General features: G+C 38.1%; 1 protein-coding gene across 1 annotated transcript in view; it reads left to right on the top strand.

The window, feature by feature from the left end:
- The window catches only part of LOC133452418 (insulin receptor-like), an 80950-nt gene extending 71095 nt beyond the window's left edge, over positions 1 to 9855 (top strand). Inside the window, exons 16-21 of the mRNA XM_061731707.1 lie at positions 6 to 235; positions 490 to 600; positions 3322 to 3481; positions 4873 to 5002; positions 5319 to 5453; positions 8302 to 9855. Of these exons, the coding sequence (XP_061587691.1) occupies positions 6 to 235; positions 490 to 600; positions 3322 to 3481; positions 4873 to 5002; positions 5319 to 5453; positions 8302 to 8659 (1124 nt within the window). The 3' untranslated portion in view covers positions 8660 to 9855. The remainder of the gene's footprint in view (positions 1 to 5; positions 236 to 489; positions 601 to 3321; positions 3482 to 4872; positions 5003 to 5318; positions 5454 to 8301) is intronic.
- The last annotated feature ends 4590 nt before the right edge of the window (positions 9856 to 14445 follow it).

The following is a 14445-nucleotide window of genomic DNA, read 5'->3' as shown; positions in this document are numbered from 1 at the left end:
TTCAGTGTACGAGGAGGATGAGTGGGAGGTTCCCCGGGAGAAGATTAACATTTTGAGGGAACTGGGACAGGGCTCCTTTGGCATGGTCTACGAAGGCATCGCCAAAGACATTGTTAAGGGCGAAGGAGAAACGCATGTCGCCGTGAAGACGGTGAACGAGTCGGCCAGCCTGAGAGAGAGAATCGAGTTCCTGAACGAAGCCTCGGTCATGAAGGCCTTCAGCTGCCACCACGTGGTAAAGATCCGCCATCTTTTTCCATCTTTTACAGACGGGACTTTTTTTTGTGTTTTTTGTTTTGATTTTGCTGGGATTCAAATAGGTTGATTTCACCATTACATGCTCTACAAACGAGAGATAAGTACTACAATTGTTATTAATTAAACCTGTTCACGTGTGCAGTATCTCTGTGAATGACAGCTACATACTTGTTATTAATGGACAAATCCTTATTACTGTATTAAAGACAAGTGGTTTGTTGGCGTTTCCAGGTGCGTCTGATGGGAGTTGTTTCAAAGGGCCAGCCCACCCTGGTGGTGATGGAGCTCATGACCCACGGGGATCTGAAGAGCTACCTGCGCTGTCTGCGGCCGGACTCCGAGGTGAGTACGTTTGCATACAAAGGTTTAGGGGATGGGCGTTATGGATTTAAAAAATGTATCACGATAATTTCTGGCATCTATCCCGATAACGATAAAAATGACGATAAAAAAAAATACCAATTCAACTCCACTTTTGTAACTATAAATCTATCACCGCATTCAGTCTTTGGAGCCCCCAAATCACTGCTCTAAAAGATACTAAATGCTACTAAACTACACCAATTAAATTGAATCGATAAAAAACAATTAAATGAGTCCACCTGTACTGCAAAACTGTAATGACTCAAGCTCCTTGCTCTCAGATCCGCCATGTTTGTTACACAAAAACGTCATCAACGGGTTTTTTTCTTTCTTTCTTTCTTTCTTTCTTTCTTTCTTTCTTTCTTTCTTTCTTTCTTTCTTTCTTTCTTTCTTTCTTTCTTTCTTTCTTTCTTTCTTTCTTTCTTTCTTTCTTTCTTTCTTTCTTTCTTTCTTTCTTTCTTTCAACGCAAAACCATAAATCAGCTTTACACAAAAACGTCATGATTTTTACTGCGAGATGACAAATTCTTACCGTGGGGAATTCTTTTGGCGGTTTATCGTGAACGGTAAAATATCGCCCATTCCTACAAAGGTTCATACAAAGTTTTAAGTTGGTTTGATCTTGAAGTTGTCTTTCCTTTTCTCACCTCTACATTTATGCAGAGAATTAAACCCTAATCCCTATTTATATGTTTCTTATTTTATTTTTTATTTTTTTTAAACATTATTAATATGGAATTATACATTTACAGTGAAGGATACAAAGACAAGACCTTCCCAAGTGGTTATACTTTCCTTTAAGCCCCTGCACCTTCTTACTGTTTATATCTGTGGTTTATCAAAGTCCGATGAAAAGTCTTGCAGTGTTCTCAAATGGGCTTGTTTGGACCTGAACCTCAGTTGACTAGATTAAATAATCAAACTATTGCAAATCATGTCATGTAAAGTGTGAAAATCAGTATTTGAATGTATCTTTTATTTTCTGCTGCAGGATCTTATAGCTTGAGCAGACAAGGCTGTGTTCACATTACCAATGAAAATCATGATTTTTAGCTCATCCGGATCATGTTCCGATAGATTTGATAGTCCTAAAAAACCTTATTGAAATGCAGTTTATTCCAGATTTGGTTCAAACCATATACAGAGTTTTAAAATGTGATTCTAGTCTTAGTCTTAATGTGTAGCAAAGTGATGGAGGTAATGGCTTCAGGCACGAAAATGTCTTTGTTTGCATGGTCGGTGGTTTTGACCTAACAGTTGACCAGACATCAACAGCAGAAATAAATGCAGTTCACGTTGGTGTCCTTCATCTCTAGTGCTTTTTTTTGCAACTTGTAGAAAAACTTGTGCCGCAGCTCCTCAAAACCATTTGTTAGGCTGCGTCCCAATTGTCCCCCTCGCCCTCGTTTTCTTCACTAACCCTAACTTTTGTGCGTTCCCGTGAAGGTAGTGGTGTCCCAATTCCTCTTTTCACCTAGGGGGAGTGGGCATAACGAGGGCGAGGGGCTGAGAATATCCCCTTCAAATCGAGGGTTTTCACATGCTGACTTCGCGAGCGAGGGGCTATGAAATTTCCCAGAATGCTACGTAAACTACGCCGTAGGCTCTGTGTCGATTTGACTCGCCGACCGAAGGCAAACAGGCAGAGTCGTCTCAGATTGTGACCAAGGGAGCAAGCATTTTTTTGTGAGAAATAGAGAGAAATAATCCTGTGACTCGTCAGATTTGTTTTGGATGTTTCTGATATAATAGTTTTCAGAAACTATTATATCTGGGTAATTTACACACTTTCAGATAAAGTTGCCGAAGATCACGCCAGAATAAAGGGATTTATGGTTCTGCGTTACACCAACGTCGATTTAACGCGGACCCAAGCTCCGGAGCCGGCAGACAGAAATCTCTAAATTTCGGAGCAAATTTCTTAACAGGCGTAGCTACAACTGTTAGATTTCATCTATTAAACCAACATTTATCTTCCTAAATGATTTATTTCAGCCAGCGTAATTCTCAACAGAGCTGCAGGTTTCTCTCCCGGGACGACGGCGCAGGGTTGACCCAGCGATCACGTCTGTTTTCGGGCTGTGAGCTGAGGCTGCTCCCTGGGGCCGGCGGCTCTTCTCATCTCCGAAAACGTTGAGTCAAATTTCTTAACAGGCGTTATTTGGATAAACTGAGCCCAAGTTGGGGATCTTAACGGTTACTTTTAAGCCTGAAAAAATATTAAAACTTAATAAAGTGGCATATTAACAGCGCTACAGCTGAAATTACAACAGCTTTTGGCTCTCAGCTTCCTGATCAGGCTAAGGATGAAAACGAGGGGGAGTAGGACAAATGGGACAGGCACCTGGGCCAAGTGCCCTAGATTTCAAGTGCCCTAAAATCTCCCCCTTCTTTTTTAGGGGGTAGGGAAGAAAAGAAGGGCGAGTGAAGGAGATTTGGGATTGGGCCTTAGAGTAGCAAAGTCATTTCACTAGCATGTAAGTTACCATAGCAACCGTGTGATTAGGGGACATCAGCGCGGTCTGGGTGACTGAAATGTACTTGCAATAAATAATGTTAGTAGTCAATCAGGGAGATTGAATCGTGGTCAGATGGGTTTAAAAATGGGATTGGTGCCGGCAGTCTGAACGTACGTGTATTTACGTGTGCGAGTCCTTGCCAGCAGAGCAGATGTTTTAAAATCTATCTGTTTTCCCTCAGAACAACCCTGGCCGTCCACCGCCCACTCTGAAGGAGATGATTCAAATGGCTGCTGAGATTGCAGACGGCATGGCTTACCTTAACGCCAAGAAGTTCGTCCACAGGGACCTGGCAGCCAGAAACTGCATGGTAGCACATGATCTGACGGTCAAAATTGGAGGCAAGTTGTTTGGGTTTTTTTCTCTTTTGTTTTGTTTTTATGGCCTGACATGAAGTCAGAAAACTTACAATACATGTTTTCTTTCAGTTCAAATAATGAAGATAGTCGTAGAAAATGTAATTTTAAACATTCTATTTGCCCGAACAACTTTAAAGCAGATGAGAGTTTCTATTGTTGGAATTAAGTTATGGAATTCATTACATTATGATTTAAAGGGCTGTATAAACATATTTCAGTTTAAAAAGAAATTTAAAGAGAAAAAAATAGCAATGTATGGATGAAATAGTCAAAATTTATAATATAAGCGTATGGAAACAGACAATCTATCTTTGATTTTTTTGTTTTTCTTTCTTTGTGATATTAACTAAGTAATTGTGTCAATTTTGTTTTGAGGGAGGGGCAGATATAATAAGATTTTCTTCTTCCTGCTCCTTTATGGTTATAGAATATGCGTTTGATTGTGTTGTCATTTTACTTGTTTGTTTTTTTTGTTTGCATATTTCCATGATCGGAATAAATAAAAAATGAAATGAAATGAAATGAAGTCAGCAGTATGTTTAGACATATTCAGATTTTAGTTGACCCTTTGTGGAGCATGAAGACACCGATCCTTTCTTGTAACACTGCAAAGGAGAGAAAAATGATAATCACACTGATCACCATTTTATGGGGGGGGCAAAACCTTTTATATTGACATACTCGGTGCTGATATAAAGTGTTTTTATCTTTCAACTAGGCCTGATGGGACATTAGAAATCAAATAATTTTCAAAACACATGAGTATTTTTTTTTAGTACTGACAAAATGAGGTCAGAGTCTATAAGTTACAATGAAAGTTGTTTTTTTTGTTTGTTTTTTTACTTAAAAACTTAAATGGTAGACGATGAAATATTGCAAGCCTTTTATTATTTTAATATTGCTGATCATGGCTTACAGCTTAAGAAAACTCAAATATCCTATCTCAAAAAATTAGAATATTCTGGGGATCTTAATCTTAAACTGTAAACCATGATCAGCAATATTAAAATAATAAAAGGCTTGCAATATTTCAGTTGATTTGTAATGAATCCAGAATGTATGACATTTTTGTTTTTTTAATTGCATTACAGAAAATAAAGAACTTTAGATAGATAGATAGATAGATAGATAGATAGATAGATAGATAGATAGATAGATAGATAGATAGATAGATAGATAGATAGATAGATAGATAGATAGATAGATAGATAGATAGATAGATAGATAGATAGATAGATAGATAGATAGATAGATAGATTTATTATAGTACCCTTGGGTACTTTATCTCAATATTCTAATTTTCTGAGACAGTCCTGTAAGTGGGATGTTCCTAAATAACGAACTTAAGTTGTGAATTTGACGTGTCTTCCCAGACTTCGGCATGACCAGGGACATCTACGAGACGGACTACTACAGGAAGGGCGGGAAGGGCCTGCTCCCCGTCAGGTGGATGGCTCCAGAGTCTCTGAAGGACGGCGTCTTCACTGCACATTCAGACTGCTGGTCAGTGACACGTTTGAGTTACAGAACAACCAACATATCCTCCTTTATAACCACCCGGTCATGTGTACAACAACAATTTAAAAAAAAATAAAGAGCAGAATAACAAATAGAGAATGTGTTACAAATAATAAGATATGAGTCAATAACAGGCGTAGCGAGCCTCTGACGTCATTTATCAGTCTCATTACCGCCTCTGCCCTCAGTCCCCTGCTCACTGACTCAAGTGTTTACAGACAGATTTACTCTGTCGGGTGTCTAATTGGCATGTTCTCATTCTCGCTGCGCTGTTGTTCCATCCTCCCTGTCTGTTTACCAGGTCATTTGGGGTTGTGTTGTGGGAGATCAGCACGTTGGCCGAGCAGCCGTACCAGGGCCAGTCCAATGAGCAGGTCCTCAAGTTTGTCATGGACGGAGGCTACCTGGACCGGCCAGACAACTGTCCCGACAGACTGTGAGTACGCACGGCATGGACTGACATAACATATAGGGCTGGACGATTTTTGAAAATAATCTAATTGCGATTTTTTGACAAAATGAGGTCAGAGTCTATAAGTTACAATGAAAGTTGTTTTTTTTTTTTGTTTTTTTTTTACTTCATGTAGCCTTTTCTGTGTCTCAGAAATGGTAGACGATTAAGAAATTACAATCACAGCCAAAAGTCACAACACAAAACCCTTCACAAGTAAATGCACCAGTGATTCTGGAGCACCTTGGAGAATACAGGACTGTCTCAGAAAATTAGAATATTGTGATTTTCTGTAATGCAATTACAAAAACAAAAATGTCATACATTCTGGATTCATTACAAATCAACTGAAATATTGCAAGCCTTTTATTATTTTAATATTGGTGATCATGGCTTACAGCTTAAGAAAACTCAAATATCCCATCTAAAAAAATTTGAATATTCTGGGAATCTTAATCTTAAACTATAAGCCATAATCAGCAATATTAAAATAATAAAAGGCTTGCAATATTTCAGTTGATTTTTTCGTCAATATTGCGATTGCAATTTAACATGCAATTATTTCTTCAAGGTCCTGTTCTCGTGTATTTTTCAACTACACAAGCAATAAATCAGTCTGTTTTATAATAAAGAATGTCAGATTTATTTAAAGCACAGATTACAACAATAAAGAAAACAAATCTGTGGCTTTACCTCTTTAACACGTCTACACACGTCTGTACACGAGTGTTATGGGTCGTTCTCTCTGAACCCAATCACACGACACCAAACCGGGTTAAACTTTAGACAAAACGAGGCGTAGTTTAATAGAAAAACACAGAAAAACTCCCACAGGGAACAAAAAAACCTTCCTCACAGGGAACTCAGAACTTCTTCACAAATAACTCAAAAATCACAGAGAGAAAAAAACCCACCAGCAAACTAACAAACAAACCAACAAAGCACACAGAGTTAACAAAACGAACCAGCAATGAACAACTGGCTCTTTAACTTCTCCTGATGAGCTGACGGGCTGCAGGTGGTTTAAGGCTGATTTATGGTTCCGCGTCAATTTAACGTGGAACCATAAATCAGGCTTCACTTTGCGACTCACTGTCCGCCGGCGCGCGCCCGGCTCGTGCTCGTTGCCGCGCACAGCTCCTCACCACGCTGACTCCGCGCTCATATATTTAATAAATGTATAAAGCCCATATATTTATAAAGCCCCGCCTGGCCGAGCCCTAACACTGAGGCCATGGTAGATTTAGGTTACACGCGGACTTTTCTCACTGTTGACTTCTTTTCCCTGCCGGCAACGTGACAAGATCACGTCACTGGTCAAATCGCAGCCTTTGCGGTTAGAAAATCTCGTTTTATCACATCGCGATATTATCGCAAATGCAATTAATCGTTCAGCCCTAATACCATATCTGGGTTGTTATGATAAAATAGTTTTACAGTGTCCCAGTCAAGTTGAGACTGCGTTGACCAAACAATTTCATGATTAATTGTGAGAACAGGCTGCACAATAATGAAAAGAGTTCAGCTTCTGTCTGCTCAACAATCAGAAAGAGTTAAAGAAAAGTTATCTTCAAAAAAGCAGATAATTTTGCTGCATAGGAAGCACAGGTCAACTCCCTATGCAGCATGATGTAAAGCCGTGCATTTTGGGGATAAAAAGTGGAATGTAGTTGGGAAATACTGGTTTTTATATCAATATCAGACCCAATATCATCTATATAACTAGTTTGAATATTGGATAATGGTGCGTGAGGCGTATTCACTTCTAGTGCCTAACAATAATGTTTTTTATTAACTGATTTTGGTACAGGTTTTACATGGGATACCCTCTTGATACAACCCCTCCCCATTTCCCCCGGTTTTGGACTGGTGCTGTGAAAAAATGAGATTATTATATGTTGAAACATTAATGTGACAACATTGACTACGTTTACATGCAGTCAAAATTCGGGTTATTGCTAATATTCCGGTTACTGAAACATTCGGAATATTCCGTTTCCATGCGTGAGCAAACAGGGTTATCCCTGTATACATGGTAATTAATCATTCGGGATATCTGGATCAAACCAGCGATGCGTGTAGAACGTGATGACGAATTCCCGTCATTTCTGCTTTTTCTTCCTGTATCCAAATTCAAAACAAATGCTGCTTCGCGCAACTTTTCGCTCTTGTAAATCTCGCTATCCCCGTACTTTCTACCGTCAAATGCCAAAATGTTCATATCCTTCATCACATTTATGAAGTGATTAGTCTCCTCCTCACTCCAAAAGTGTGGCGTGGTCTTGCGTTTCGCCGTGTTTATAAGAACTTCCTGGACTCAAAAGACCAGGATTCCTTGCGAACAGAGCATACGCAGAAAACAAATTCATATTCCGTTAGGTGTTTACATGACCGAATATTCGGGTTTTAAATGGAGTAACCCAGGGGTCAGATTCAGGTTTTTAAAAACCGGAATATGAGCAAATTCGGATTATTCAAAGGGGTTATTTGTGTTTACATGGCCGTGCAAATTCGGGTTATTACCAATATTCGGGTTTTAAAAGGGTTATTGATGCATGGAAACGCAGTCAATGAGTTCAAAAAGAATTTAATTATGTTATTGTATCAAAGAATAATACTGGAAATTGTTATTTGTTTGACTTATTCAATATAACTTAAACTAGTGTTGATTTATGTTGTGGATTATTAAGAATACCAGTCTTCATTTTTATTCTTTGGAAGAAATGAGTCACTCAGTGTGACTAAGCTGTGAATAATGTGTTTTTAATAGTTTTTTGGACAAGATTGTGGCTAAAAAAAACCATTAAAAAACCATATATCTCTCCTCACTCAGACACAACCTGATGCAGATGTGCTGGCAGTACAACCCCAAGATGCGTCCCACCTTCCAGGAGATCATCGAGATGCTGCGGGAGGACCTGCACCCATCGTTCCAGGAGCTGTCCTTCTTCTACAGTGAGGAGAACAAGCCCCCGGAGACGGAGGATTTTGACCTGGACATGGAAAACATGGAGAGCATCCCACTGGATCCTTCTTCATACTCCCAGAGGGAGCAGTGTTCGGACAGGGACGAGGCCTCCTCCGTGGGCCTGAGGGGCAGTTACGAGGAGCACCACATCCCATTCACACACATGAACGGAGGAAAGACCAACGGACGAATACTGGCATTGCCGCGGTCCAGCCCCTCCTAACACACAAGACATACACACACAGTGATTCAATAGATACACATCTATTTTTGTTTTTTTTGTTGTCATTTTTATATAGATCACACTTTTATCACTCTGTCCTCAGAAGCTCCTCAGTGCATATCTCAGGACCTTATTTTTCTCTCCAAATGCCACAAACACACTACAGTAAGTCCACTCACGGACACCACAAGACAAGTTTTGTATTTGAGGAGGAATCTCCTGCGTCTCTGTTGTTAATGATTGTAGTTTATATACTGTACACATATATATATATATACAAATTGCCAAGTTTGTGGTTGTCTAGGTGGATGTTGGATTCAACTGTGAAACAAACTCTTGACAAACAAGAAGGCTGCTAAACCCACTGCCCCTACATGAGTCCAGGCCATATCCTCCTCCCCTACTTCATCAAGAGTTCATCCTCGGGCTGCTATATTTTGGAGAAAAAAAAAAAAAGAAAAAGTGCCCTTCTCTTTTAATTGTGGCCTACACCAGTTGTCATGGAACTGTGTCTGAATCTTTGTAAGCAAGCAGATGATGAACTGAGAAAGAGAAACTTGGGGAACTCTGTTGGATGGTCGGAGCTGGTCCATCCTCGAACAAACTTTGATCCGGTGGAGACGCCACTGAAGTGGCTCTCCTCCTCACACTCTGCAGTATTCCAAAATGGCACACAGGATAAACACAGGACTTTTGTTGGGTTATATATTTTTTTTTCTAATTTATTTACCTGTATTTCTTTTTTTTTTTTTTTCTTCCTCTTTATTTTCTTTTTTTTTTCCTGAGTTTTCACAATTATAGTTGAAGGATATTTAAACTGTTCTCAGAAACCTGTTGAGAAACAGCTTTGTCAGATTGACCAATAGCTGCTTCGCTGGTATATTTTAGTTGGTATAGATACAAAATATAAATATATATATCTATATAAAAATATTATATTGATGTTTTTGTACATAGTTGATGTCTTCTTTCTGGTTAGATAAAGCTTTTACATGTTAGTCTCTTATGTTTATTTTTTTTCTAATGCAGAAAATCATACTAATTAGCTTTTTTGGACTCATGATCAACCAATGGCACTTGATCTTTTTACAATGTGATGCCTGGGAGGAGGTGTTTTTTGGTGTCTTCAGCTTAAATATCTGCCCATCATATCAAGATCAATTAAAATAGTGCTGTAAATAATGCAGCAAGGTGCATTTGTGACAAGACTGACTTATTTCCTTGTGTGCTGTATGTGTTTTTTCCAGATGCTAATTTAGTAAATACTCTGATTGTGATTCATGTCTCAGTGAATGGAGCATATGAAAATAACTCTGCAAGCAGCAAGCTTGTTTGCTATTATAAGCACTTGTATTTAGTAGTCTGTAGTCACACAGGCTCGTTCTACCTTCCCATGCATGTTGCACATATTGGCCCATATGCTGGGGGATGTTTTTGGACATGTCCAGTCGGGATAATGTCCCGATGCAGCCTCAGGGACACGTTTGAGAGGTTTTTGTTGGCAAGCCTGAGAAGGCCTTGATGTCCTCCCAGAACAGGATTGAGAAAGGAACGCCTGAGCCTCTCTGCTCAGACGGCTGTCCCCGTGACCCAAACCTGGATAAGTGGATGAGGGGCCAACATGGGGCGACTCTGCCTACCAGCACAATATTGTTACCCATTACAATTAAATTATTAGAGAATAACATTACTACATTATGACAGGTCAACATGATTGTTTTGGAATGAACCTGAAGATGCAGCAGATGTGTAATGGTCCATGTAAATACTGTGACTTGATAACACCTTCAGAATATTTGTTCCAAGGTCCAGCTAAGGTCAACAGAGGGAGATGCAGCATGGGTCTCGTCTATTTGTATGACGCGCTGTGCTTTTGATAGATGCACACTGAATCCAGATGAGTGTACGTGCTATTTATTATAGATGAGGTTATGTTTACAACAGCAGCTTCAGTAGCAACTGCACGGCGATGGAGACGTGTGCACAGTATTGCATGTGTGTCAAACCAGCTGGCGCCTAATTTTAGGAGAAGAAGCAGGTGCGTATCCCAGACCAGCACAGGTGAGTAAGGCCCCTCCTATGCCCAGGTTACCTTAAACACTGCAAAGTGTGGCCTAAGTGAAGTGATTATGTATTTTTATATATATATATATATATATATTTATATATATATATATTTATATCAAACTCTGATACTAACGTTTGCAGACAAAACGGATATCTGTTCATTTTCACAGTAGGCATTCCTTTTTTACACAAAGGTTTTAGCGGTTACCCAAAGCTATTTTACCTTTTTCCTCCCTGGTAATAAGTATTTTTTTCCCAGGACTATAGTCATGAAAATAGTGAACATAATTCAAAAATGTAGATAAAAATGCAATTAATATAAATGTAAGAATCTGAATGCACTAAATTGAATGTAAATAACAGTCTAATACATCCGATTGATGACATAACTGTGAAAAGTCATTGTTGCTCAATATTCAGTAATAATTTATAGTGTTGGACAGATCCTAATCGTACATTTTAATCAGATAACGGCTACATAATGCCAGATGAGGGAATCACTTGTGGTTATTAATGACTGGATGTATTTTTTAGATTTAAATGTATGAAGTGCATGAGGTTTGAAGGACTTACAAAGAAGAGCAATGACGCCACCTACTGTTCAGTATAAAAAATGCAAACTGCTCTGTATGTGATTGATCAAAGCCCTATTTCTACACAATAGGATATGAACATTTTAATGATATGGAATGAAGTTTTATCCCTAAAAACGGGCACATATGTAACATTGCAGTGAAGTCCTGAAAGCCTTATGAATGACTATCATGTTTTGACTGAAGGAAGAAGTGGTCATTGGGATAATTTCTCTACTTTTGTTGACAAGGAAAAAAATCTTTCAAATTTGACTTCAGTGCTGATGGAAAACAATAAGTTCTTGTTCTTCTCAAAAATCTGAAAAAATAATGGCCTTTAGGACTGACATAACAACTGAAGCTTTTATGCTTTTTTATATATTAACTTTTGTTTATTAATCAAAATGTATTCATTTATTTAGAGTAAGGAAACTGTCTTCGGGTATTTGTGTTTCAAAAATCATCTACAGTCCAAGGAAATCCAAGTATAATTTTGTTATATAGCTACAGTGAAGAAATTAAAGATTATCAATTTTAGGAATATCTTTAAATAATGCTGTCGTACCTGTTTTGAGGTTGTTCGTATTTTCTATTGCTCTCTGATACCCTTAGAAAACATAAGAATATGCTGAATAAACCTTTGCATGTTGTCATTCTGACCATTAAAACATGGCCAATGGTTAAATGCCTATTAGCAGCTGTTCTGAATTGCATAATCTCCCAGCAGGACAAAGCTGCTAATTGTGGAATTATTGACGAAATGTCCATTTAATTAACACTTGAAGTGCTTACAATCCATTCTTAAAAATTCGGGGCTAAACAGCAAGTAGTCTTATTGAGTTGAATAATTATTAATCCCCAAAAGGGAAATAACGTGGCTGGAGATTACATTATTTAGGAATATATGTAGGAAATAAATACTTTAAATTAGATTTGGAACCTATTGGATTTTAGGCATAGTTTAAATTCACAGAGATCAATATGACTGCTGTGGATGGGGGAAATTTTGCATAGCAACAACTGTAGTGATGATATTGAGTGCAGCATGAGCAGGTAACAGGTTAGTCCTCTCAGTAGACATCAAGGATGGAAACTTTCATCTAAAAGAATAACATTTGGGGTGCAGAGGTTCAACTTCAGGGTCACGTGTCCAGGATTACACCATCCATTATTTACATATTCTACAGGCACTCCTACCCCACCTCTGCAGGTCAGACTGAAGTCCTTAGTCCACTCGTGTCATCCGAAATCCGTGTACAGATGTTGGAGTTGAGAACATGATACTCCTATTGTCTGCACGCTCAGAATGATCCAAATCATCCAAACCACCGGGAAGGAAAAATGTTTTAAAAAGCAGTTTTCAACAGAAAAAAGAAATCTCAAGAAGTTATGAAGAAGACATAATTTTACAGAGCAACTGCATCTCCCATTTCTTTTACTCTTCGTGACCTCCTGCACAATGCAACATGAGATGTTAATATCTAGAGATGAGAAGCTTGGCGTCACCTGTTGCATTTTAAGAAAGCAAGTCAATCCTTCCTTTGCTGTAATATTTAAACATAATTAGTACAACTATACCAAGTATACGTTCTCACAGCACTTGGATGTGTGCTTGAAGAAATCCTGTTTTCTGATGTTTGCCTCCTTTACCTAGTGGTGTTTCCACACAATATACTATCATAAGTTCTTTTCTTCAATGAGCCTACATCTTTGTGCAATAACTTTGTGCAATATTTTATTATATTTATTGCACATCTTTTTATCATTTATATGGGTGTTGATGCCCTGCGATGGACTGGTGACCTGTCCAGGGTGGACCCCTGCCTTTCGCCTAAAAATTGGCTGGGACAGGCTCCAGCAGACCCCAGTGACCCTGCAAAGGATAAAGCGGGTATAGAAAATGGATGGATGGATGGGTGTTGATTTTTGGGATGTTTTATTTCTCCTTTCTTGGTTCTTGTCTACGACAGTGCTGAGTGAGTGAGATGGAGATATCAATTTCCCCGAGGGAACCTCCCAAAGGGATTAATAAAGTCGTCAGCCATCTGAATCTGCAAAGTTAGGAAGTAATATCACAGCTAGGGTTGCCAACTCCCTGAAAAAATAAATAAGGGACACCTCATCGGCAGGGCCGGCCAACCCGATTGCCTTCACCTTTCCTGGCGTGGTAAATTTTTTTAGCCCCTTTTTTTGTGAGTGAAATTTTTTTTTTTAACTATTTGACTCAAACCTGAATTGAATTAGATGCATATTTTTGAATGCCATGAACACGTGGAAAACAAATTATTATCCAGCAATTCACTTTAATACAAAATAACAAAATTAAGTATCTTTCTTAAACAGAAACCTGTCCTGCTTAATTTAAAATTGTATAAATGAATATAAAACAATAGAAAGAGAGCAGAACATCCATTCTGTAATAGTACACATTTTTAGTGCAATAACAAAAGTGCGAACAGAAAGTCTATAGAAAACTTGTAAACATATTTGTGCCTCAAAGGCCATGACTGTAGCTACAGTTGTAGTAAAACAGAACAAAATAACTTATGAACTCAACAGCTCAATGCCATTTTCCATTGGCATTTCATGACTATTTTTTGACTCTCACAGTAATACGGGACAAAGTGCGTCCCTTTTTAGCTCAATACGGGACGATTCCGTTTTTCAAGGGACAGTTGGCAACACTGTTCACAGGTAGTCAGGGCTGCATGTTGATACATCAACATAAATAAATCATATAGTTCATAAATTCATATAAAAGTTGAACCAACCAGTGAGTTTCAGAGTTTTCTGTCCTTGTCTGTCAGATTTAAATAATTTCAGCTTAATAATAATAATTTCAGATTTTCACGAGGTACAAAGAGGAAGGGGTTTAGAGGCTTTTAGGGCCCTGCAGATAACACTATTGGCTGAATGGGTAGATTTGCTTATATTTATGTACAGAAATGGGCAGCTAATTATATGTGTGTATATATATATATATATATATATATATATATATATATATATATATATATATATATATATATGCATACATACACATATAATTAGCTGCCCATTCTGTACATAAATATGTATGGGTATATATATATATATATATATATATATATATATATATATATATATATATATATATATATATATATA

The sequence above is a fragment of the Cololabis saira genome, chromosome 10 (assembly GCF_033807715.1).
Source record: "Cololabis saira isolate AMF1-May2022 chromosome 10, fColSai1.1, whole genome shotgun sequence".
NCBI lineage: Eukaryota > Metazoa > Chordata > Actinopteri > Beloniformes > Belonidae > Cololabis > Cololabis saira.
This window is presented reverse-complemented; position numbering and strand designations above follow the sequence as displayed.